General features: G+C 36.3%; 1 protein-coding gene across 17 annotated transcripts in view; it reads right to left on the bottom strand.

Annotated features, from left to right (window-relative positions):
- The window catches only part of LOC107082735 (adhesion G protein-coupled receptor B2-like), a 341,510-nt gene that overhangs the window by 149,301 nt on the left and 166,785 nt on the right, over positions 1–25,424 (bottom strand). For 15 of the 17 annotated variants that reach the window (XM_015371552.1, XM_015371565.1, XM_015371561.1 and 12 more), the window contains exons 5-13: positions 19,268–19,429; positions 11,334–11,498; positions 10,948–11,112; positions 8,705–8,806; positions 7,017–7,123; positions 3,631–3,825; positions 2,414–2,482; positions 1,540–1,648; positions 1,102–1,248 (exon numbers count right to left, since the gene is read on the bottom strand). In XM_015371552.1, the coding sequence (XP_015227038.1) occupies positions 1,102–1,248; positions 1,540–1,648; positions 2,414–2,482; positions 3,631–3,825; positions 7,017–7,123; positions 8,705–8,806; positions 10,948–11,112; positions 11,334–11,498; positions 19,268–19,429 (1,221 nt within the window). The remainder of the gene's footprint in view (positions 1–1,101; positions 1,249–1,539; positions 1,649–2,413; positions 2,483–3,630; positions 3,826–7,016; positions 7,124–8,704; positions 8,807–10,947; positions 11,113–11,333; positions 11,499–19,267; positions 19,430–25,424) is intronic. The other 2 variants (XM_015371567.1, XM_015371564.1) reach the window with 1 other exon arrangement.

Below are 25,424 nucleotides of genomic sequence, written 5' to 3' on the forward strand. Positions count from 1 at the left end.
ATTTATCCATAACGAAGCTTAAGAAAAAATAAAATCTGGAAGACTGATCACCTGGACATCCTACTGATGTGCCATTTTTAAGCTCCAGCCATTCAACTTTGGGACCACACCCCATCTGAAGTGAATTATCTTTCAAGATCCCCTTCAATCATGAACTGACCCCGCTTCCCTCATGCACAACTGCTAAACCTTCACCCACCTCCACTCTCCTACCTTACTCTCAGGCTATTCTCAGTCCCACTCATCCTTTAGCTTATTACACCACCAATGTCCAGGGCCCTGGGAGGAAGACGACTCTAATCCTTTTCCTAAGTTACTCATCCAAGCGGCCATATAACTTATTTCATTCATGTCAAAAAAAAACTTTCAATTGCATCTTCGCTCTTTGTGTGAGTCTCTCCAGTTTGAAATGTTTACGTGTTTTATATTTGTAATTTGACTGGATTGTTTGAAAAAAAAAATCCTCCATTAATTTAATTATAAATGATGTTTTTTTGTGTGTGTTCAATTAGTAATGTTACTGGATTCTCTGGCATAAAGGTTTTTATTCAATAATTGTTTCATTTATTAATTCAAATGATCACATCAGGCAACAATCGCTTTTATTTTCCTTTAAATTGATCTTTCATCATCTTAAACCTCTATTTCAAATTTAACTGAGGATATAATATCATATGAATGGAAACATTTGAGCCACTGTTCAACAGTCGTGCTATTTGAAGCACAGACACCAACAAAAGTCCACGCCTTTAAAAAATTACACCCAAACATAAATAGGATTTGCTCCACAGTCGTCTCAATTTGCAATCATTCTTTTTGCCTGTCCACCTTTTTAATGAACTTTCTTATAACTTCACTTTTTATGCATATATTATATACTGTACTCATTACCGTGCTCAAAAAAATATTACAGCAATAACTTCCAAAGCTTTTTTCTACTTGTGTCTGGTGTCATTAACTGTTTCTCTATGATTATGTTCATTTTTTGTATTAATATTCACTTTATTATCTGGTCTTTAATAAAATAAGAGAAGACTTATAAAATCTGGAATAAAAAACTCACTTTCAGGCAAATGATAGTAGTTGTAACGACTATCTTACCCTCAGCAGGCATTGTAAAGACATCTTTAGGGATATAGAGTTTATCCTCGGCTGTCCTGGCCCAGTCTTTCATCCCTCGTCGTCCCTTCATGGGAAAGTTAATATCACTTGACACTGCTGACACTGGCTCTCTTTGTATTGTTATCACTAAAGAAAAGAAAACAAAAAAAAATCGATAAACTTGATACAATTTTACAAAAAGTAGTGCCTGAAAAAAAGCAAAAGACTAAAAAACTGTTCAGTTGAAAAAAATAAATAAAATATATATATATATATATACCATAGAGAGATAAGATGAAATGTTTGCACAGGGTACTAAAATATACATGCAACTTTTGACTGGGTGGGAAAGAAGCTCTAAATTATTTAATATCTGAACTCAGTATCATATAACTTTATCTGTCATACATGACTGAAATTAGTAGTCCTTGGACTTACTGAGATTGTTTGTGACTGTTAGGAAACTCTGAAAAGGCTTTTGTGCTTCTCCAATGAAATGAATAAAATCTTCTAATATTCTCATCAGCAGAGCAGCACCAGGAGCGACCTGTAAATGGAAAGATTAAAAAAGTAGGTCATATGATTGATTGATGAAAAATCAAAACCAACTTTGAAACATGATTTAATACAATCCCTTGTTTTTAATTTGGTAAGAACATGAAGTTCCTTGGTTTTCCATATTGGTGTTAAGGTCTTACGCAGAAGCCACAAAGGAACATACTATTCTCAGGTATAAAAGCCATTCTAAGATGAGTTTGTGTAAAAAAAAATAATAATAATAGCCAGAGACAGTTAAAACCATTAGCAGTTAATGCACAATATTGTTTTTAAGCTTCACTCAAACTGGCCTGTTTTGTTAGCAGGTCTCCATGTTTTTCTTTCAAAGGTTGAACCATAAAGACAGGGCATGCATTTTTTGAAACATGAAATCCTTTCATGTCTGCAGTATATCAACAACAAGCTTACATACAGTGAAGAAATATTTGCCTCACAATTTCTCCTTTTGTTTTGTTTTTTTACACTGAATATTAAATCAGTATAATCTTACGGGTTTCAATTAATGTCAAAAGCAACCTAAGAAAATATTACATTTAGTTGAGAAACAATGCTTTAAATATTTAACTTAATGCTTCACTTATTTGACAGAAAGCAAAAAATATATATATTAGAATCATAGTTCTGAATGAAATAGAAGCCCATGCTTTCAGCCATAGACTGCTGGGGATTTTGAACTTGCCCTACCCCTCCAAATAAAATAAAAAAAAGTCTTCATAAGAATAGAATTAGAATAATTAATAGGTAAACATTTTACCTGATGTGCGTCCTCCCACTTTTCAAGATTTTCCAAGTCCAACATATGACTGATAATCTGGAAGAATTTCTAAAAACAGGAGGAAGAAGTTCAGATAGAAAGGTGACAATATGATCAACTTTGAATGCACAGGGCAAGTTAAACTTTTTTATTGAAAACTTAGAAGGGAGCTTTAAGAAACACACTTAGTCAAAGCATTTTTTTTCACAAAGTTTAGACAAATATTTTTGGTGGAAAAAGGGTTCATTATTTGGAGGGAGAAGCAAAAAGAATTTAGTATTTTTCCAAAACCAGAGAATGAAATATGTACTGAGCCTAAGAATGCATTTGTATCTGGCTCTGATGAGCCCATACTATGTACTGCAAACACATCAATATGATACAATATAAATTCTTACATTGTGGTTTAGACTGGATGATCAGGGGGGTTGATTTGGAAAGAGTTGAACATCCCAACTAATCTAGTTTTCTGCCTTGGATTTAGCTGCCACTAAAATCTATACATAAAATTGTTATTGTTTAGCAAGTTCACATTTGATTGCGGTGATATTTGTTCTTTTTGTCACGTATCCATTAAGAGCAGAACTTTGGGTAAAATCACAGAAAGTTTCCCTAGAAATAGACTCTCCTTCCTGCTGGTCACTGAACCTCCATTAGAGAAACGGTGGGATTACTGACGATTTTACTTTGCTCTTTATGGACAACACATGAAAGATAATTTCAGAAACCAATTATGCTCTGCTTTAAACTTGATCTAAATTTGTTTCCTGACCTCCTTTGTGTAAAACACTGTCTATATGATGATCTTTGATCACAGACTTTCTTTTAACTGTTCTGAAGGGCGGTTAGAGAAAAGCTATACTGTGACTTTATATGTTTATGAAAAGGTTTTATTAAGTAAATTATTTATTGGGAATACATGTCAGAAGAAAAAAAAAACGTAAAAATTGATAGCCTTCTCTAAACTTTAATTTTACAAACATGCATTACTTTGTCTAAACTTTGTCTAAATCTAAGTTTGTGTTGATCTTTAACCTTTTGAAGGGTTTTAATACTGTATGGCAAAATTTGAAAGGTTCAAGCACATAAATGTAGCTTAAAATAAGAGGGAATTCTCAGTAGCAGTCTGCTCTGTGTCACACACAACCATAATTTGTTAATCACAACCAGTGAAACAGAAAGGTAATACTCTTGCAAAAAAAGAAGAGTCTCCCTACCTGCACGTCGTCGGAAGCTGGGATGTAGGTTGCTCTTTTGAAGGTGTCCGTCACATTTCGCAGGATCTCCGTGGAGAAGAGAAGGTCGCCACTGTAGTAGCTCCTCCTCTGCAAAAGTTCCAGGAGACTCCGTACGATCTGAGACATCCCCTCCCCGGCCAGGGTCCTCTGACCCTTCGCAAGATGCTCTAGTAACTACAATGCATTGAGAAATAGAGACATTTAGAAAAGGAGAGCTTCACCTTTGACTAATAACAACAACCATAACAAAAATGCAATGCGCATAAAAATACTACTAAGTTTTTGTTTGAGTATTATTTTTTACAATGGAAGCCTTTTACAAAGTTCAAGGTTAGTCGAAGTAATATGCAACAATTTAATTTATTTAACAATTTATAAATAAAATGTTGACCTGATGGTTTGAAATGTGACTCCCTAAAATTACTAAGGAGCCATGCAAATAAATAAAACAAACACCAAACAACAACAACAAGAAAAGTAGAACAAGTTTGTTTTTTAAAGGTTCAGTTAATTGAAGTGTGGGAATTTACATGCACACAAAACAAACTAAACCAACCACACATCCTACTCACTAACTAGCCCTTATTTGGAAAACATGTATTTACAGACGGAATACAAAAAAAAAAAAAAAAAATATATATATATATATATATATATATATATATATATATATATATATATATATATATATATATATATATATATATTATAAGAATATTATACAATATAAGAAAACAAATTAATAGGATTATGTAAAGGGACCCTTTTGTGTTTATTTTTAAAGACTATAAATTACAGAATTGAGAGTATAAAGGATAGTAGCTTTGTGACTTCTCAGCAACACAAAATGACATTTAATTACAAATGGTAAAAAGAAATTATACGTGTGAATTAACTAAGAGTACAATAACATTGATTTTTATCTCGGGAGGCACCGTATTTCCAATGACCTTTAAATAACAGCACCTTGCCAAATTTGGGAAGACAATGCCTAAGAACATTTTCCCCAATATATTTCCATCCTAACCTAATTCAGTTTGTTTCCTGAAGTAACAGTAGCAGTTAAAAATTCAGGACATGGTCAAGCAGAAAGCTTTTGTGTCTGTGAAACAAACAGATAAGAAAGGAAAGGTGGAGCAGCAGGCTCACAACAACTGGATCATAAGTGCAAGAAGTTGTGAGAGAACAGTCATGTTTGAAACATAGAGTGAGAGAGTCTGATGCAAAGTGCAGAGTGGAAGAACAGAAGATAACAGCTTCACACAAAATGAATAATTGAATTCCAGTGTTAATAAAAGGTTGGAACTGTAGGTAAGAGTGCAAACAGATCTGTTACGTATAATCCCTGACCCCCATCTTCTTCCACCATCATGGAGAAGCTAGAAAAGGTTGAGGTTCACAGAGCAGGAAAAGAGTCTCCCTGATGAACACATTCATTAGCTCAGTTCATTAATTGATAAGTGTGAGTGCAACACCCTGGGAAATCTAATTAGAGATAGTGGGAACTGAAGCCTAGAGTAAAGAGATTGTTCATTTTCTATTTTGAGAAAACCTGTGAAAAGTAAAGTTGATTGCAGGTACAGCATACCAAGAATGTTTTCTAAAAGATGAAGAAAACTTAGAAAAACGCCTTATTTATTTCAGCAATAAATTATCTGTCTAGTTGATTCTGAAATTAATTAAATCAAATGATGTAAGCTGGATCAATATTGGTATTTTTCCTCCATGTCTGGGTTTATCATAAACTCCTCAAAATAAAAGGAAAACTTAAATAACACATCCTAGATCTGAATGGATGAAATATTCTCCTTTATTAATGTTCTGTACAAAGTTCAATGTGTTGCTATCAAAATCACACAAAAATCATCAATGGTAATCAAATTTATTAACCAACTGTCCTGGATTTGGAATCACAGAAAAAAATTTAAGTGGAAAAACTTCACTACAGCCTGATCTAACTTTGATATAATGTCCTTAAAACACATTTAAATTAGGCTCAGCGTTGTGTGTGGCCTCCATGTGCCTGTATGACCTCCCGACAACTCCTGGGCATGCTCCTGATGAGGTAGTGGATGGTCTCCTGAGTTTCACCTCCCAGACCTGGATTAAAGCATCTACAAACTCCTGGACATTCGGTGGTGCAACTCGACGTTAGTAGATGGATGGAGACGTGACCCCCAGATGTGCTGAATCTGTTTCAGGTCTGTGGAAGGGCGGGTCAGTCCATAGCTTCAATGCCTTTATTTTGCAGGAACTGCTGACACACTCCAGCCACATGAGGTTTAGCATTGTCCTGCATCAGGAGGACCCCAGGAACAACCCGACCCGCATATGGTATCACAAGGGGTCTGAGGACCTCATCCCGGTACCCAGTGGCAGTCATGCTACCTCTGGCGAGCATATGGAGGGCTGTGCGGCCCTCCAAAGAAATGCCACTCCACACCATTACTGACCCACTGCCAAACAGCTCATGCTGAAGGATATTGCAGGCAGCAGATCGCTCTCCATGGTGTCTCTAGATTTTGTCACATCTGTACGGTGTGAATCTGCTCCTATGAAGACCACAGGGTGCCAGTGGTGAATTTGCCAACCCTGGTGTTCCCCGCGTAAATCCCAAGCATCCTGCATGGTGTTAGGTTGGGAGCACAATCCCCATCTGTGGACGTCAGGCCCTCATACTATCCTCATGGAGTTGGTATCCAACTGTTTGTGCAGACACATGGACATTTGTGGCATGCAGGAGGTCATTTTGCAGGGCTCTGGCAGTGCTCCTCCTGTAGCTCCTAGCACAAAATGAAGGTAGCGAACCTGCTGCTGGGTTCCTGCCCTTCTATGCCCTCCTCCATATCTCCTAGTGCACTTGCCTCTATCCTGGTAGAACCTCCAGTGTTGTGACACTACGCTGACAGACACTGTAAATCTTCTGCCACAGCTCACATTAATGTGCCATCCTGGATGTGCTGCACTACCTGAGTCAGTTATGTGGATTGTAAAGTCATTCTCATGCTACCATGAGTGTAAAAGCACCACAGACTTCCAAAGCTGACCAAAACAACAGCCTAAAAGCAAAGGCATTGAGAAGTGGTCTGTGGTCCCCACCTGCAGAACCAATCATTTATTGAGTCTGTCTTGCTAAACGGCAATCATTTCCACTAGTTGTCTATTCCATTTGCACAACATTTAGACAAAAGTATGTGAAATTGATTGTCAATCAGTGTTGCTTCCTACTGTAATTGGACAGATTGATTTCACAGATGTTTGATTTCATTGAAGTATATTGTGTTCTTGACATTTTTAGCAATTTATAAATAAATCAAAAAGTAGTTCTGAGACTGAGGAAGAATATATGATTAAAACTGACTTACAGCTAAATGTAGTTGTCTATATTCAAGTGAGACGCATCTGGCGAAGCTCGGAGGACCCCAGAAAGCAACTCCGTTATTATCCAGCATACATCGACGACTAGCAGATCCTAAAAAAAAAGAGAAAAAGATTTGGTAAAAAAAAAAAAAAAAAAAGCAAAACATGATAAAGGTGCAATAAATGTACAGTTCTTTTGTGGGCGTTATGTAATGTCTATAGCCAGCAAAATACTATCATTTAGAACATGTTTTGTCTAACATCCCTTTTATTCAGCCAACTTTGTTTTGGATATAAATTGAAAGAGTCATCTCTTAAAAGGTAATGGAAAAATAATCGGGAAAAAGCAAGAAAAAAAGTAAATATATATATATATATATATATATATATATATATATATATATATATGTATATGCATTGGATTTATGTTGTATTAAAGTTTGCTTTGAAATCTTTTAATAACCATTTCAACAGCAGTTGAAAAAAAAAAATATTGGCATCACAACTCCAAGGTTTGAGGTCTTCAATGCCTTTATCCTGATTTTTAGCTCCATCCACTGATTTAGGACAGCACTCCTGTACGGCCTCTCTACAATTTTAAAATCACTGCCATTTAAAAGAAAAAATGTTGGTTATTTTATGCTTAACTGTATGTCTGGTGAACAAGATGACCTCAAAAGAAGGTTCATATTGTGTCTGATAATACATCTCAGTATTGGTTTGACCCAATGTATTGCATGTTGAGTCCTGATGGCAATCATCCATTTTCCGTCACGCTTATCCCAAGCGGGGTCACATGGGGTGCTGGTGCCTATCTCCAGCTGTTTACAGGCGAGAGGCGGGGTACACCCTGGACAGGTCGCAAGTCCATAACAGCTGATGACAACCATTCGATTTTTATTTTAGAATAACCTTGCAGTTAAAAAACTGTCACAATCTCATAGAACTATGTTGGGTTTTGTCTGTTTGGTTTTATTTCACTCATTCCCATGTCTCTCTGTTAATGTTCAGATATTTTTCCTTCATTCCCTTAAAATGCTGTAATATTCTATTTAAGATCTTTTTTTCATCCTCCATCATTCTTTATACTCCCAAACAGCTGCAACCTATTTAGTTAATTTGACTCACCTGTTCATTGTTCTCTTTATCACCTTTCTCTCTCATTCATAATCATGTGGGAGTCTTGCGTTTCTATCTCGCTCCCATGTGTGTTTCATGTTTCGTACAACGGCCTAAATTCCTTTACTACATTTGTTGCTTGTATAAATTTGATTTTGGACCCATTATTTTATTAAACCTTCACTTTCCCCAACAGTTTGCTTAACTTCTGTCTGTATTTGGGTCCCTTAGCAATACACTAGCAGAAAGAGAGTTAATTCCAAGCATCTCAGCATACCTCCCTTGGGCTTTGTTAGATTAACAGGGTCAGAGCATCACTTTGTTGCATATTAACTAGGGGTGTTAGGTAGCATAGCTTAATCTTTTTTCAATCTTAAAGCACATGGTTTTAGATACAGTGAAAAATTTAGTCCCCAAGTTTATTTATCTTTCAGACTTAAATTGTCTTTCTGCTATAAATGCTTACGTATAATATGTTTTTATAGGGTACAACTTTACCAGAAGGTGCCATCAAAGTGAATAGCACACAATCAGCTGCTACACACAATTATTTCTTGAATGATGTGTCACTGACCGATAACATTTGTTGGACACTTGTTGTAGACAGTCTCTCCTGCTGAGGCTCTCTTCCATGACATTGAAAGGAGGTTCTCATCTTTGCATATCTCATGAGGAGCTGTGGAGGAGAAAGGGAGCATTGAATGAAAAATGTAGCACAGTCTAGCTAGCAAATAGAGTCACACACACTCAGTAGATGAAAAAGGAGACAGAAAAGGCAAAAAACAAGATTCAAATCTGAGGGCTCCTGCGGTGGCTCACAATTTTATTCCCTTTCGCAGTGCTCTCTGTCAGTGACATTGACTCAATGCAGTATCTCATTCCCTCTTCATCTTATCCCCTCTTTTTATTCATCTATTTCTGCCCTTCTTCCCTCCCGCCCTTTCATAGCCCTGATGAAAAAACAGAAGCGAACACTCTGAAGAGAGTCCAAGGGGGGGATGAATGCTGGCAGAGGCAGATGAAGGGAGATGAAGAGGGACAGAGAGCAAAGAGCAAAGACACACAGACGGAAAATAGGATATTATGTTCTCCTGCAATTCCACTAGATGAGATCTTATTGTTTTACAGAAGAACCCGGAGTGAATCCTAAAACAAAAGGAGGTGTCACAGTGGAACTTTAACGTTTGTAGCCTCCCTTTAAGCTCAAAAGCAATCACATGCACATGTGGCACTCAAAAAATAGACTGGCATATTCAGGCGGCATAAGTCAGGGAACAGTGACAAATACCAATTGAAGTTTCGAGTAAAATGTCCTCAAGCAAAGAGGAGATACTAAAAAACACAGCAGGATAAAGTATACAGGAAAAGGAAGTGTATGAAAAGCATTGTTTAAGAGATGAAGAGTACATTGGCAGGATAAAAAGAAAGCATCACAAGCCAGAGACATTTTAAACTCAGTAAAGAGGCAAAATAAAAAATAGAATGTAGGGAAAAGGGAAGCCAGACAGAAAAGATGAAGAGAGAAATGAAGCTGCAATTTCAGTAAAGGTCACTGAAAGAAGAGTGAACCAATGGAGAAAACAAAATTTTCCCTGAAAAATACTTTGCTTTGGATTTAAAGAAATATACTTTTAAACCTGAAATGTAAAGAAAAACATGCACAAAAAAAAGATGTAATATATATTAGAGTGTTAATACTGAGAAAAACCACAATGTTTGATTTATATCATTCTTAAGGAAGCAATGGTTTAAGTTTATTTAAGGGTCCTGTCACACCTTGACAATTTAGCCAGTGTATGCCTGATGTCCCAGAATCTTAACTTTCTATGTATTTTTTCAATTTTAAGTCCAGAATTAATGTCCAACAACAGCCTAACTTATGCATAACTCACGGCAGCGTAATGCCCATGAAATGATGCACAAACATCATTTCATGGGCATTACGAAGCATCAGTTAAAGCTGCTCCCCTCAGGCACATTGTTGCACCCCCTCAGGAGAGGTGGTGCCCGGTCTTCATAAAAAGATTTCTCTGATCGCGGTATTAACCTAGCTGCTGTTTACCATGCGCCGAAAAAAATAAATAAATAAGGAAAAAGAAGAAAAGGAAAGAAAGGAAGAGGGTTTGCAGTCGCAGCCGATTCAGGGTCATGTCCGCCAGGAAGTTTGTTGGTAGTGGTCGTGGTCGTGGCCGTGGGCGTGAAAGCAGGGAAGATCCATCACATTCACCTTCTCACTCACCCTATGATGGGGATGAAGTCTGGACGAGAACTGACGGTTTCCTCCAGTGAAACCCCCTTTTTTTTTTACTGAACAGCTGCCAATATGCCATTAAACAGTAGCTGTAAGTTAGAAGCACGTCAAAAACGTTGATATGTGTTGGAGATAAGTTCTTGATAAGCATGTTAAAACATTTTCAATGTACTTGCCATATGTTGACGTGTGCCAACATGTTTCAGAGTGCTCTAAACTTATACAAAATGTAACCCTAACTTATCCAATGTATGGCAGCGTTTTTGCCATATTTTTCATACGTCAGGCATACGCTAGTCTATATTGTCAAGGTGCAACAGTATGGAAGAACAGTGGAATCTGATTTTTTTTTTGTACACCGAATTTTAAACACTGAATTTTTTTAACACTATATTTTAAACACTGAATAATAATTCAGTGAAAGGTATTCAATGTATGAAAATATTCAGTCTTTACAATTCGGTGTACAAAAAAAAAAAAAATCAGATTCTAATGAGTCTGTTTTTCTTCCATGTGACAGGGGCTTAAGCCCTCCAACACCCAGGACAGACATTAGAATCACTTACCAGGGCACTTCTTCTCATTGCAGGACCTAACCTCCTCTCCTGAACCTTCACAGGGAGAGCCTTTTACCCCGCTGCCCTCACACATCCTGTAGCGTCGCTGCCACCCTGAGTCACACGTCTTGCTACAGAGACTCCAATGATTCCAGCTGCCCCAGTTACCTCCACCTAGTGTACAGAGATATCACCACAAGTGAAGATTGGGAACATATATATATTTTTTTGTTGTAAAAAGGAGTACCCAAATTAGCCCCTAACCCAAAACACATTTTTAAGCTGCATGTGGAAAGGAAAAAGCATGCCTTAAATAAATGCAAAAGACTGTTTTTGCATATTGCTGTCCAAAGGCACATAAAGCACCAAAACCAACTTCTTTTTTCCTGCCTTACCACTGCACGAAGGGTTGGTGCATTCCTTACTCTCCTGATGGGGCCCCTTACACTCAGCCCAGCCATGCACTGACGGACTGCAGCGTCTCTGCCTCAGTTGGGTCCCAGTGTTGCAGGTTACACTACATTTTGACCAGGCGCCCCACTCCAACCACTGGCCTTCCACTGCACAGCAGGGAGAGAGACGGAGGTGGGTGCAGAGAAACAGAGCAGATGGTGATAAGAAGGAATGGAGGTAAAATGACATAGATTTAAAAAGGAGGACAGCAAATGTGGAGGCAGAGTGGAAGAGAAATAGAGAGAGAGGACAGAAGTAAAAGTGAGCAAGTTACAGATAATTCATTTCATGAATTGGGAATAAATACATTTAAAGGCTCTTGGTACTTCCACACTAAGGATAGGAACAACAGCTGCAACAAACTCCTCATCTTAGGACGTTTTAAATATTTCAGCCTGTTTCAGAAGATGGGGCTAGATAAATTGCCTCTTACATTGTTTGATAGAGTTCACAGAAAGTACAGCCAGTTCTTGTTTTCTTTAAATTGTTCTATAAAAGGCACCAAACTTCAACTACTATATACTGGTTTTGTAGAGAACAACAGTGAGATAGATTGGTAGTACTGTATTAAGCTTGCATTATTATGTAAGTTATAAGAAATTAAGTTAAATCCAAGTTAAAAGTTTCAAAAAGATGTAAAACGTTTTTTGGTTATTTTTGTACCTTTACAAAAGCTTTACAAAAACACTGCACAGTTACAATTTAAAATGACAATAATATGGTTTTGTAAACTTCTGATTCACATGGATAAATACCAACATATCCAAAAGAGAATTGTGGACCTTCACAACTCTGATCCTTGCTTGATTATCATGTCCAGATTCTCAGTGATGCCAGGTTCTTCTGTTCAAATGAATATGTGCAGTAAGGTACCTGCCCCGACCTGTCCAGGGTGTACCCCGCCTCTCGCCCATTGACTGCTGGAGATAGGCACCAGCACCCCTCGCGACCCCACTTGGGACAAGCGTGTCAGATAATGGATGGATGGATGGAAGGTATCTGCCCATTGCCCGCTGGTAGGATATTATTAGACAGTCAAACTGATCCATAACTGACTTTAATTAGGATTAAAATAGGAATCTATTAAGAACTAAATATTTGCAAAATTTTAGATAAAACAAAAACAAAAAAGGTGCACATTTTTTGAAAAACACAAATAAAATAAGAAATTATTTTAAACAAGGGCCAAAAGCTGTTGTTTTCTGATATCAAAAAGTCCCCAATTAGAAAGAATAAAAAAGACTTTCCATGATGAGGGATATAAAAAAAAAAATTACAAACTTAAACAGGAAATTTTGTTGCCTTGTTAAGTTAGACACGTGCAAGAAAAATCAACTCAGAAATGTACAATATTTTACATTCACTGTGACCTAAACCTTTAGATGTATGGTTAGGCAAGACTGTATCTCTGTAAATCTGCTCAGATTACAAAGATATTAGTCTTTCAAGTATCACTAATTTACGCTGTGTACATGGCAAATGAGATAAATAAGAATGTGATGCAAAAACACATAAAAAATGAAAAAGAAAGAAAAGCTCTTACTGCATCCAGATGTTCAAATCTTAATTTATAACAGCTCTTTCGGGAAGTAATAAAGAGCATCAAGAAAACATTGCTCTGTTGCAGCTGCAATCTTGACAGTAATGATTACAGAAAATGTTCATTATGGGCCACATCCTATGCTGTGTTTGGTCCAGTTTCTTATAAGTACCACTTTTTTTGCAAAATGAACTTCAATAGATGTCTGTGACTGTTGTCTTAACAGCCAGCTTGCCTAACCAGCTGTCGAATAACCATGTGGTTTGGAATTGCTACACCTGGAGAGAATTAGGTTTTTCTATTATGCTTTTACCCATACAACTGAAAAGGCGAATTGGCTGTTATTTCATTTGAAATGGCCATCTCCAAAAAATATGACCTGATGAAAGATCAAGCCAGACATGTGAGTTAAAGATATGACTATAATCTTTGCAAAAAAAAAAAAAAAAAAGTTTGGCCACTTTAAACATTCTGTTTACCATGAAAAAATATTAGAACCTCTAAAAACTGATAACATCCTGACTTCATTAACATAGTTTACCTGTAAAGCTAAGTACATTTTATTAATTAATGATTTACAAACATGAAAACAGAGGAAAACATTGACTTGCAACAGTGGACTCCCTAAGGCAAACCACAGAAGCCCCTGCATTAAATTTTTGCCATGTATTATACATACTTCTGACAAATGTAATGCTAATACTGCAGGCATTTATGAAAAGGTCATTCAAGGTGCACAGATCTTTTGATACATTTTGTTTTTTTACATTGTATTGGTTGAGTACTTTAAAAGGAGAAACAGAAGAACAAAAGAGAGAGGACACATGCAAACAATGTCTAATAATTTGTCAACGTTCAATTTTGACTTTCAATACCCTGATCATGTTGAATCACAAATGAAAAATTTGCAAGTTTCATTTAAAATATCACACTAGCATTAGAGGTCAGTGCATTTTAACTTTTGTATTTTAGTGAAGCCTTCTGTCTCTACTGCAGAAGAGATCACAAAAAATATAAGAAACTGAGGTTTACAGAACAAATGCAGTTATTTACAAAAATATATTTTTTTTGTTTATGATGGCATTTTGAGAACATTAAGTTCAGGAGGCAGATAGAGCACACCTCTGTAAATATGTTATTTCTTTGAAAGGGGAAGGCATTACCAAACCCTGATGGTGATGATTGGCAATTATTGCTTTGTGAGACTTTTTGAAATAGCTTAGAGCAAGGGCAAACTGTATTGAATGAATTGTTTGCTATGGTCAGAGTGTGAATCTGACAGTGTTAAAGATTGGACATTTTTTTCAAAATGCATTTAAAGGAACATAAATCAAAAACATCCATTTACAGACTGTTATTTCTTCCATTTGTGTGTTTGTAAAGCATGTCACTGCTTTGTACTCTGTTTCATCCCAGCATAATTCTATTTGTGTTGGAAAACAATATATTTTCCTATGTTAACTATTGTATATGACTTTTATTTTCTGTAAAAAGTATCGGATATAACCTAAGGAGAATAATCATTAAAAGCTAGATTTACATGTAAACAATTTTTTTAATAGAACAAGAGGCAGGATGAGAAAATGAGACTCACTGGCTTTTTTTAAATTGAGCCAGAAATGTGATTCCTGATTGGGCATGGGCCATGGGATAAGAACAATTGAGAAAGTGTTCACCAAAGATGTGCAGAGAAAACTTAAACTGAGGAGTGGCTACACTGTTATTAAGGACCACCATTGATGAAGTTGGTCATACCAAATATAACTTCACTATTTATGAATCATTCATCATTCTTGAAAAAAAACCAGAATAAAAAGAAAAGGGCCATGTCATCCTTCCGAATTAAACACGAGCAATAAATTCTGTTTTTAAATTCTATTTAAAAAGCCCTAAATCACTTCCACATATATCAAATGTATCTCCTATTTTGCTCTATACAGACTCTCAAACTAAAAAGGAATTCATTTTTGTTTCGTAAGAGTTTTTGGTTCTAACTCTGCCAACTAACAGGTTGCATACATCAGGTCTACGTATTTCAAGGAACAACCCTGTAATCCTGCGAAGTGGGAATATCAAATATCCAACTAATAAACACTCTTTTTCAGTTATGCCTTTTTAAAATCCTTAGTCATGTTGCCTGTGCAGATTTTCAGTCATCTGGGTCATGGCGACCACAAAACAGACTTAAATCAAAAGCAACTGGACTTTCCCTCAGTTTTCAATGAAACCCTTTCTCCGCTTATCCATGAATCTTTTACCCATTTTCTACTGGTCAAAAAACTTAATGAAACCCGGTAAGAATATTTTTTTGTGGCAATGGTAACAGCTCGCCAACTCGCATCAAACCAATCGGCAAAATGGCCTTTAAGTGGCTCTGCTCTGTTGGCATACAGTAGGAACACCAGACCAAGGTCCACCCACAAATTTGTGTGATACCCTTGCGTACAAGGTATTTAAGTCACAACATTGCTTCACCAAGCCAAAAAAATTCTGCTTGAATTCAGACAGATCCGGACGGGCAAAAGAGCAAATCAATAAAGCACACTGACTATGCCCTTGCTCCCTTCCATATTGCCCTCCATTGTTTATTTTCCTGATTTCTGTAGCCCCGATAACATCATTATTACTAACACAGTGTGATGGCATCACCAGACACGCAGCAGTAAGGAATAGAGGCTATATGCATCTTTCCAGCGGGAGTCAGACCCAGCTCTTTGGGAAAGGAACCAAATGTCGGTTGTTAGCTTATTTCAGTGGGAAAGCAGCTTAAGTCGATTCAATGATCCAAATGTCATCTATCTGGATCATTTGGGTTTGTTCTGTTGTATGGGTGTTGTTTTTGGCGATTTGAATCATTATCTATAACCTCTTTTGAATGAAGCTTATGCTTAGAAGGGGAAACTGCAGGCATTCCTCTCTGTTCAGTTATGTTTAGTTCTCTTTTAGCTAAGACTGCTCCAGTTCCAGGTCTGCAAGTGGATTCACCATGTCAGTTAAACAGCTATAAATAGATTTAGTCTTTTACTTGAACTTCATAGTTAACATCAAATAGTGATGTACAGTTTTGGGCATATGAGCTCTAACAATCAAAGTTTCAATTTTGTGGTCAGCTATGCTGAAGGACTGTTCTGATATTCAGCATATCAAAGGACAACCGCCTTTACTCTCCCAAATGCAAGCTGTTGTGACATAAACACAAATAAATAAACTACCCTAAGGCCATGCAAGGAAGCGCACAGGCTTCCTACCAAACTTCACTTTACATCAACTGTTGAGAAAACTGTGTGGCAAAAATAAGCCGCAGGACCAACTTTAAATTAAGGCATTACCCACTGCTTTCCTATTTTGAAAAAGACTTTATCGCTTGTTTTTTTTAGCGCCATCGGTGACAGTTTTGTTTCATGAAAGTGACCTTATAAAACCTCTGCATTAAATAACATGAAAGAAAAAAAACACAAAAACTTTAGCCTGGAATGTTACAAGGAAAAATTTAAATAAGGCTACATCATAGATTCAGGCTGCAGCTGCACTCATGGAAGAGTGGAAAATGACAGGGTCTCCTTAGCATTAATCTTACCAAATAAGAAGCACTTACACTGTGATCATTTCTAAGGCTTTAGGCGATTACAAAACCCAGCAAACACACTCACTCGGACTGAAATCAATTCAGGAAAAATAAAAGGCTATTAGTCAGAAAGAAGACATCGCTTTTCTTAAGCTGTGTGATGTTTTTAATATCTGTATATCCATTAAAAACTCTATTCCAACTCCGAATCCATTTGTCTGACAACACAGAATACCAAAGTAATTTAAATCCATGAAATGAATATTCTTTTGTGATGGTAATCTTTTTATAATTGCGTTATGTATAAAAAAATCTAATATGAACACATGAGAATAATCTGCAATAAAATAAAGGTCAAAAATAAGACAACCCTTTGGTCTTACATTTTGATATTAACACATATCTGGGATGTTACTGAGGGCATGCCTCAGAATTTTGCAATTAAGACTTAACTATGTCTTGACCGGTGAGTTATTTTCCACTCCAGGCATAGAAATACATTTCAGCTGGACAATCTAAGAAACTGGCAATTCGGGCTGTGGCAAGAAAAGAATAAGAAAGAGCTAAAATAGTATTTGAGAAATAGAGCTAATGGGTAATCTAAGAGAAGAGACTTATCATCCAAGGGGCCAGACATTTTAGCCAAGCCAGCAAGGAAGAGTACAAAAAGTAAGCTTTTTTGGAAGTGGGGTAATTTTCAAAATTAGGATTAAATCTCAGAAGAATTGATAATGATGAAACTGGTAAGTTTAAGGAGGCGGGTAGATCGTAGGAAGATTGGCATTTTGCTGCATTCTTGGCTTACAAGCATAAAAACCTGGGCAAGAATCCTACATAATTTTAATTAAACTTTTTCAGTGTATCATTTTGATAAGCGATGATTAGCCTTAGACATGCAATAAGCTTAAACTAAAGCAGCATGTCTTTTTTATACTATGTGTCCTACTTTAGTAGTTGTGTAATCGAGTCAAATCAGATGGAAAGGAAAACCAGATTATTGTTGCATACTCTTGGGAAATAAAGAAAGATGTGTTTTTTTTGCTTATATAAAAGTTCATATGTGTGTCAGAAAGCCTCATTTATTGTTTGTCAGTTTGGGACCTTGGCAGGCGAAATCAGTTAAAACTATTACAGTCAAATTATATTATTTAGAATATTATTGAAACATTCGTCAAATTCAGTAACTTATTTCACTAGTGAAAGACATTATATACATTTGCCCATTATACAGCAATTCATGCTTTAAAGCCTGCATTCCGATTCAGAATCACAATGTTTCAGGAAACTGAACTATTAGAAGGAATTTGTCCCGAAGCCAGGGTACAACCTTGTTACTGATGCTGTTTCTTTCTACTTCTTCTGATTGCATCTATGTGGTGAAGGGAATAAGTACCTCCTGCAGTAACACACATACTTCCTTAGAAAAGGGCTTCATTCTAAAAGTTATTAGGGAAAAACACTTCAAGTTTACATATATGAGTATTGAGACTTTTTAAAAAAAAAAAGCTAATAGTTATGAAAAAAAAAATCTAGATTAAATCTATTACAGATCATGGCTATCCTATCTCAGTAAATTGGTACATTATTTCAATGAAATTGTGATATTCTGTGTGGAAGTGGATCTTGATTCAGTCACTGCCTGGTTTGTACAGAAGGTGAGTGAGTGAACCTTTGCTATCAAAACTCAGTATGAATCAGTTCTCTGTGCGTCCAGCAGGTTCAGCCATAAACTTTCGCCGACCTTAGTTACCTTGGAGAAACACATGCTGTTCTATTAGTAGCAGAAGCTGGTGTGAACTTAACTGAGAAAGTAGCAAATCATTTAAGGATATAATAATATATAATTAAATTTTATTGTCATTACACTTTCACAAGTATAGAGCAACGAAAATAATTTTCTGCATTTAACCCATCCCCTTGGGGAGCAGTGGGCTGCCATTGTGCAGCGTCCAGGGAGCAGTGTGGGGTTAAAGGTCTTGCTCAGGGAGCCAGAGTGGCATTCTGTGGGAGTGGGGGATTGAACTCACAATCTCAGGATTCAAAGCTCTATGCCCTAACCACTAGGCCGCCACTCCTCCTCAGTACACTTGCCCACAGATGTCCTCTTGATAACTTGGCAGATTTATTTAGATTTTTCCATGATCTCGCATACGAAAGAAGCATGCCTTCAAATACACCCAAAGGTGTGCATTTAACTCAAATGTGGTGAAATAACCTGGTAGAAGCTTGCAAGTTAAAACAACATAATGTGGTCTTTCCCATATCATCTAAAGACACATTTTCTGTAAGGAAAGTCTCACATTTAAAGAAGTGGGAAGGTAAAATAATCTACAAATTATTTTATCATTTTAAAATTGAGCAAACTGAAGTGATATAGAAAAATTTAATTATCTTTTCATACTTCAATTCAATATCTACTCTAATGGTTATGTTGACTTGCTAATTGGTGTTGTTAAGTAGTAATAAATAGAGTATTAAAATCCCAGTTTTATGTGAAAAAAATGCCATATAAAATAAGAAATAATGGATAATGTCAAATAAGAAATCTGAAAGTATTTTTTTAAATAAAAAATTAACAATGCACAGGACAATTTAGTCAAAAGGAGATCGGCGGAACAAAACAAGGTATAATTGCAAATGTTTGCAAATTTAAGATTTCGTGACCAGGTCGTATGAAATGATTCATGAACAAAACTGGAGGAAAACAATATGAGTTATCAACAAGGAGAGAAAGAGGCTTGGTGAATTAGGTCAATGGGGATGGTACTAACCAGGACAAACGGCTATGTTGCAGGGTTTGGTATCAATCTCGGGCTGTCCACAAGGTTTGACCCCACCTCCATCCATGCATTTCCTGATGCGTGTTCTGAAGCCCCGCCCACAGGTCACAGAGCACAGACTCCATGAAGACCACTCCTCCCAGTGCCCATGCACTGTGAACACCCATAAACATGACATACAAACATGGGGATGGGAATGAGGAATGAGGGAGGAAAGGAGGGACAAACGGATAGAGCATTCAAGGGCAGGTAAAGGGTTGGAGAGTTAGAGAAATAAGAGATTTTATGAGCATTCCTTAAATATATTGCATTGAAGTGGCTTTTTCACCTCCAGGCTATGCTTAAATTAAAAAGTAAAAGGCACAGCAAGTGTGAGGCTGTACTTCAGGTCATTACATGAAATAAATGAAAACTAGGGATGGGAAATGGTATTTAAAGTCATGCAGAACTCTTGCTCTAATAAGGACAATGAAATAGATGGGGAATTTACCTCTAAACTAATGAGAACATTCAGTCTTGAAAGCATTAAAATGCACCTCTGGAATGAACCTACCCCCATATTTTTTCTTTATTTTTTGGACTGTCATATTAACTCTACTTATGAAGTTAACATGAGCAGAATAAATTAGTAGAGAAAAAAAAACTCTGAGACATTTGAAGCTGACAGTGTGACAAATTTACACACAACATGGTTATAGTATTGAGTGAAAAGCTATGCAGAAGTAATGACACCAACTGAAATTTTTGTTTGTTGATATGTAACAACCATAAAGCTTCAATGTGTTAGACTGTGACTTAATGTGATGTTGATACTGTATGCCAAAAGCATAGTTTAGAGATGGGAGGAAAATTGTTTTTCAAATATTGTTATCAACGTTCTTAAGAAATTGAGAAAGGGTCACAATCCGGTCATATATCTGTAAGTTTTCACCGCGGTCCCAAATTTAGCCGATTTTCCCTTAAGAATCGTCTCATACTTACCACAATGCAAAAAAAAAAAAAAAACAAATCTTACACTTCATGAAGCTACTGAAAAAAAAAAACTTTATATGGCATAGTCTTGCAACCACCAAGTACCTCCGTGGTGGCGGTAACTTTTAAATGTTGTAGTATTAGTTTTTACATATTTACCATACAGAAAACTTTGCATGCAAAAGAAAGAAAATTGCTCAAGTCATTTTGGGTGAGGGTGCAGGACATTTTATTTACTTTATCACATTAACATCTATTCAAGGCTAATTAGGATAACTTTTTTTTTGATAACTCTACATAACTCGAAAAGCACTCATAGAGTACAGATCTCTCAACCTGGCAGTAGTCAAATTGATATGTGTAGAACTGAGTTGAGTTCTACCTTATCAATCTGGGATGGCTGCCGTTCAGTCTGTCCGTGAAAAGGAGGGACATTTAGTACAATACTTTGAGCTGATTTGGTGAAGTGCAAGCTAGTACCTGTCTTCCATCATACGCTTTAAGCCAGTCGTACTGTAGCAGGGAATCAAGACATTACCCATCTACAAATGCACAAAGTGCTTCTCTTTGCTCCTTTTTTAGACAAGAAATTGTTGCTTTTTTTCAGATAAAACCAAGTCAATTGTGGTATCAATTGGGGAGCCTCCAGCATAGCCATGTTTTTAATGCCCTGGCAGAGCCCTTCTGACTGTCGTCATTCTTACGTATATGTCCCTCCCCTAAAAACACTGCTGGCATGTCATTGCTCCAACTCGCTAGTTGTTGTGATTGTTTAGCGGGAGTGTTTCAAGATGAATTTGTTGTGAGACTGAAAACGTAGATCTTGGGTCAATCCAGCTTGCAGCGCAAGGTTACAGATCTCTGCCAAGCAGCAAAATTTGCCCTATAGTGGGACTTACACCCATAACTAAAACTAGCACATTCTTTCCAAATTTTATTGAGTTGTTCCGTGGCATGAGGCGCACCTCTGTTAATAATTTCCTTAAAATTCATTCATTGATTACCTTTCAAGTTATCCTGCTAACAAACCAACAAACAGACCAACCGATATGCTTCTGCATGGCTGCCCTGACAGACACAGCATGTGTTTGCAGCCTCTGGTGTCTGTTCTGTTCTCACCTTCTTTATTCGCTCTGTACTATAATCTCTTTGTTGATCAGCTGGTTGAGACTTTGAGTGGGACTCGCTGTCGTTTTCTTGTATGTTTTACATTTTATTATTAAAACAGTATTGTTGAGGTTATACTGTGAAAAATGTAAAACAAGCATGAAGAGGATAAATACATTTGCACTATGCATTACAGTTCAAAAGACCAAAAAATAGAAAACAAAAAGGAAAAGATACAATCATTAAAATACTCAACATCACTACAACAAGAACAGAAGACAAGATTTAAGCTGATATTAAAAGCTACAAGACGCAAAACAAAATGGATCTCAAGGTTTTAAACATTCAAGTATCAAAAACTGAGGCCATGAGAACAGATTAGAGCATTCTAAAATATTCAGAGTGATATCTAGAGAAAAGGACCTTGGATAAGAGGAGGTCTAAGAAACAAGAAAAAACATGGTTGAAGAGAAGTTGAAATGAGTGAGAGAAAGTGAAATTAAGCAGGATGTAGAGACGTGGAATGGGAAAGGAGTTTGGAGTAGCAAGCAAGAGAAACTTAGAAACTGGAGGATGAAGATTGCAGCTTCTATGTTGAGCAAAGCTGAATAAATCATTGCAATAAATAATTAAAGCCACTCTGTGAAGGAACGCTCTGAGCAGCAGCTGTAGAAAGCGGGAGAGAGGGAAGATGGCTGGATTTAAAAAAAAAAGACTAGAGATATGTTGAGCTGGTAAATAGTGAGATGTCCTCAAATTCTGAAAAAAAAAAAAAAATGTTACCAGTATATGTGCTGCTTTACAAAAACACTTAATGCTGTAAAAGTTGTAGATAACTTTGGAGCATTTGAGACCTTCTTACTTATGCATTTCAGATATATATTTTTCACAAACTTTATTTTGAAATTTTTTTTAACTAGAGCAGTTTGTACCAGCATACTGTGTTTAATATAACTCAATGGCATTCCTCTGAACTATTGTTCAAAGGTATACCATCATCAGGCATTTAAATATATTGGAGCATTTTTGTGAGATCAGATTCCACATGGTCTTACAATCACTCCTAACTCTTTCAGCAACTCAATCTAATTTTAAAACAAGGTTTCACTGGATTTAAATTGCAATACTCAGAAATACTTGCATGATTAAGACATAGTTTATGTCCGACAACATGAAGCAGGCTCCAAGATTTTATAAATCAGCATGTATGACACAATTTAACACCCCAAATGAAAACAATGAAATTTGCAATAATCAGTTCATAAAGGGTTACAAAGCATTTTGGGCTTAGAGGCTCCAGCAATCTTCAGAAAAATGCACTATCCACAAATAGAAAAGGTGGGATGTGGGAAACCATGCCAAAAGCACTGACTATTCATCCTGGACATTCAAAGAACTTACAAAGCACTGTAGGCTAAACTAGCCTTAGTTATACCTATGTTGAAAATACTGCTTATTTTAGAGGCATATTGATTTAGAAATAACCAAAAGAACTTTTACATATTTTCTAAAATCAATGTGATGATCCCCATGAATTTTGCAAATATGGTGTATGGACAAATTAAACTAAATCATTAAATCAAATCATTAAATAATTTTGGAATTTCTGGCTAACATATCCTCTTGGAACTTGGAGAAAAGAACATCATACCTATAGACAAAATCACCAGGGTACAGGTACATCATCTGTCAATGAATACATATACCACAATACCTCCTGCCATATTTTTGTCATCTCCTGTTTCTTATTTTTACATATCTATCTTTACTTGATTTGTTGCTGATAATTGTTGCACTTATTTTAATTATAATAATAGTATTTTTGATACAAATCTTCAATTTGTTTTAAATTAAAGGTGGAAAAAGCATTTTAATCTTGTACATTTAATTAGCATTAAATAGCATTGATTTGATTTGGCACCAGTGTGATGGCGTTGGCTGGTTTGCTTTTTCAGGATCAGGATAATTTAATAAATAATCTGCTTTAGCAGAACATGATATGTCCCACCATCAATATCTTAAATTAGGCTCAAATGATCAAAAGAACTTAGGTAATGCAGCAGGACAATAATTTAAAGACACCAATGCCAGCCTTCTCCATTTCAAATTAGATAAAAAATACACATTGCATTGAATACTAAACTAAATCTTATCTTAATATTATCACAAAAAAAAATCTGTGCCTTCAATGTTACTACAATTTATTTAGACATTTTAATCAAATATATAAAATCAAGGGGAAAAACAAAATGCTATGAATTAACCACATTTTGAGAAGAGTGATTACAGAGATTTAAAAATCTAATTGTGAAATATGGCTGAAAAATATTAAAGTCTGTATAATTTTTCCAGTTTTTCTTACAAATGCTATTCAAAAATCAATGAACACTTTGAAAGGTAAGACATATCAGACCTCCTAAATGACATTTACATGCACACATTATTTGGTTGGAACTCCTATTACACTACTTGAATTACTGCATACATTTGGTATGGCATTAAGAAGGTTCTGGGTTCACGAAGAAGTTATAGAAGCCCTGGTTGCTTTAGTGTAAGAGTCAACTGTTCTGCATTGATAAGTCAAGTGGTTCTGAATTTCATCTGAGCAATACCTTATAAATTCTTCATATTTTTGGTTTAGGCAAATGTGACATGGGATCAAGCACAGTAACATTTATCCCTTAAAAATAAAAAGAAATCATTGGGTTTACAATATATCTGTTTTTATAAGGGAAAATGTTTATTTGTTATTAACTGTAAGGCTTAAATATCATTGCTACCAGAAATAAACACTTAAGAAAAAACCCATCCTCATAGAAAGAGTTAAATTAACTTTGTAGTTGATTTATAATTTATTGATGGTCCTATTCGGATATCAAGGGGTCCGTAGCCTGACCAGAGGTTTTGATCCAAACAGGAACAAACAGATCCAGGGATCTAGGAATCAGATGGAGATGGGCGGGCCCAGTGTTTGAGAGGAACAGAGACAAGACATGGTACCAGGAGAACTGCAGAACCTTAAACTGGCTCCACTGAGAAGAGCTGGGACCCAAGCTTTCCTAGCACACCGAGCCATAACCCTGATGGCTCCTCGGAGAAGAGCCTGGACAAGATCGGGAAAATGAAACAAACACTAACACCCTCTCTACAGTCCGGCTCCCGAGAGCAGGGACATGAACCACAGAATTAACTAAAACTAAAACAAATAAACAAATGTGAATAAGGGGGATAAAATGAATGATAATTAGAGTGTGGGGAGAATACGGCAGGTCAATGAAGTGAGTAATTAGATCAGCTACCAGTGCTGCGATCATGACAAGTCCACTTTCATATTGACACTTGAGTATGTGTATTAGGGTAACAAAACATTGTATATTTCCAGGAAAAAAGAAAATTTGTTAGAGACTAAACAACCAAGCAATTGAGTTTCAACAGAGAGGTGGTAAAATCCCAACAGCTGCAAAATATGCAACCTTATTTGCATCTTAGAAAAATGCAAACATATATTTTTCTCCCTAAAGCTATCTACATTTACGACTATCATTCACACATAAATCATATCACCAAAATGTGTGTTTTTATTGAAAAGATTTTCAAAAGCTATTTCAAATTTCAAGAAGTCAGTGCAGCTGTGTATCACTTTACATGCTATCATGAATCTGTAATTATTGCATTAATTGTTGCATTTTTCATTGTTGCATTCTTGGCTGCACTCTTGTGCCATTGCTGGAATGATTACTAGAAGTGTAGCGTTACACCATTTAACTGTGCAATGACCCATACAGACCGTAGTCATGATACGCCATCGGCGCCCTCAATGTCTTAAATGCCACTGGATCTACAGTAAATGAGCTGTAGCTTAACACAATGTGAGCTGAAGAACTACCCCGCTTTCATGCTTTGGGCCATGTAAACCCTATACTCAATCACACAAAAAACTAATTTACAAAACCAATTACTGCTGAGTTTCCTTATTCAAGAGTGACTATTACTTAAAACTTATTATCAGCAACCCATTAATTTGGAAGTTTTTTTTTCCTCAATGAAAAGCTAAGAGAAAAAGAAATGT

This window comes from Cyprinodon variegatus, unplaced genomic scaffold (genome assembly GCF_000732505.1).
Source record: "Cyprinodon variegatus isolate N-32 unplaced genomic scaffold, C_variegatus-1.0 Scaffold60, whole genome shotgun sequence".
Lineage (NCBI taxonomy): Eukaryota > Metazoa > Chordata > Actinopteri > Cyprinodontiformes > Cyprinodontidae > Cyprinodon > Cyprinodon variegatus.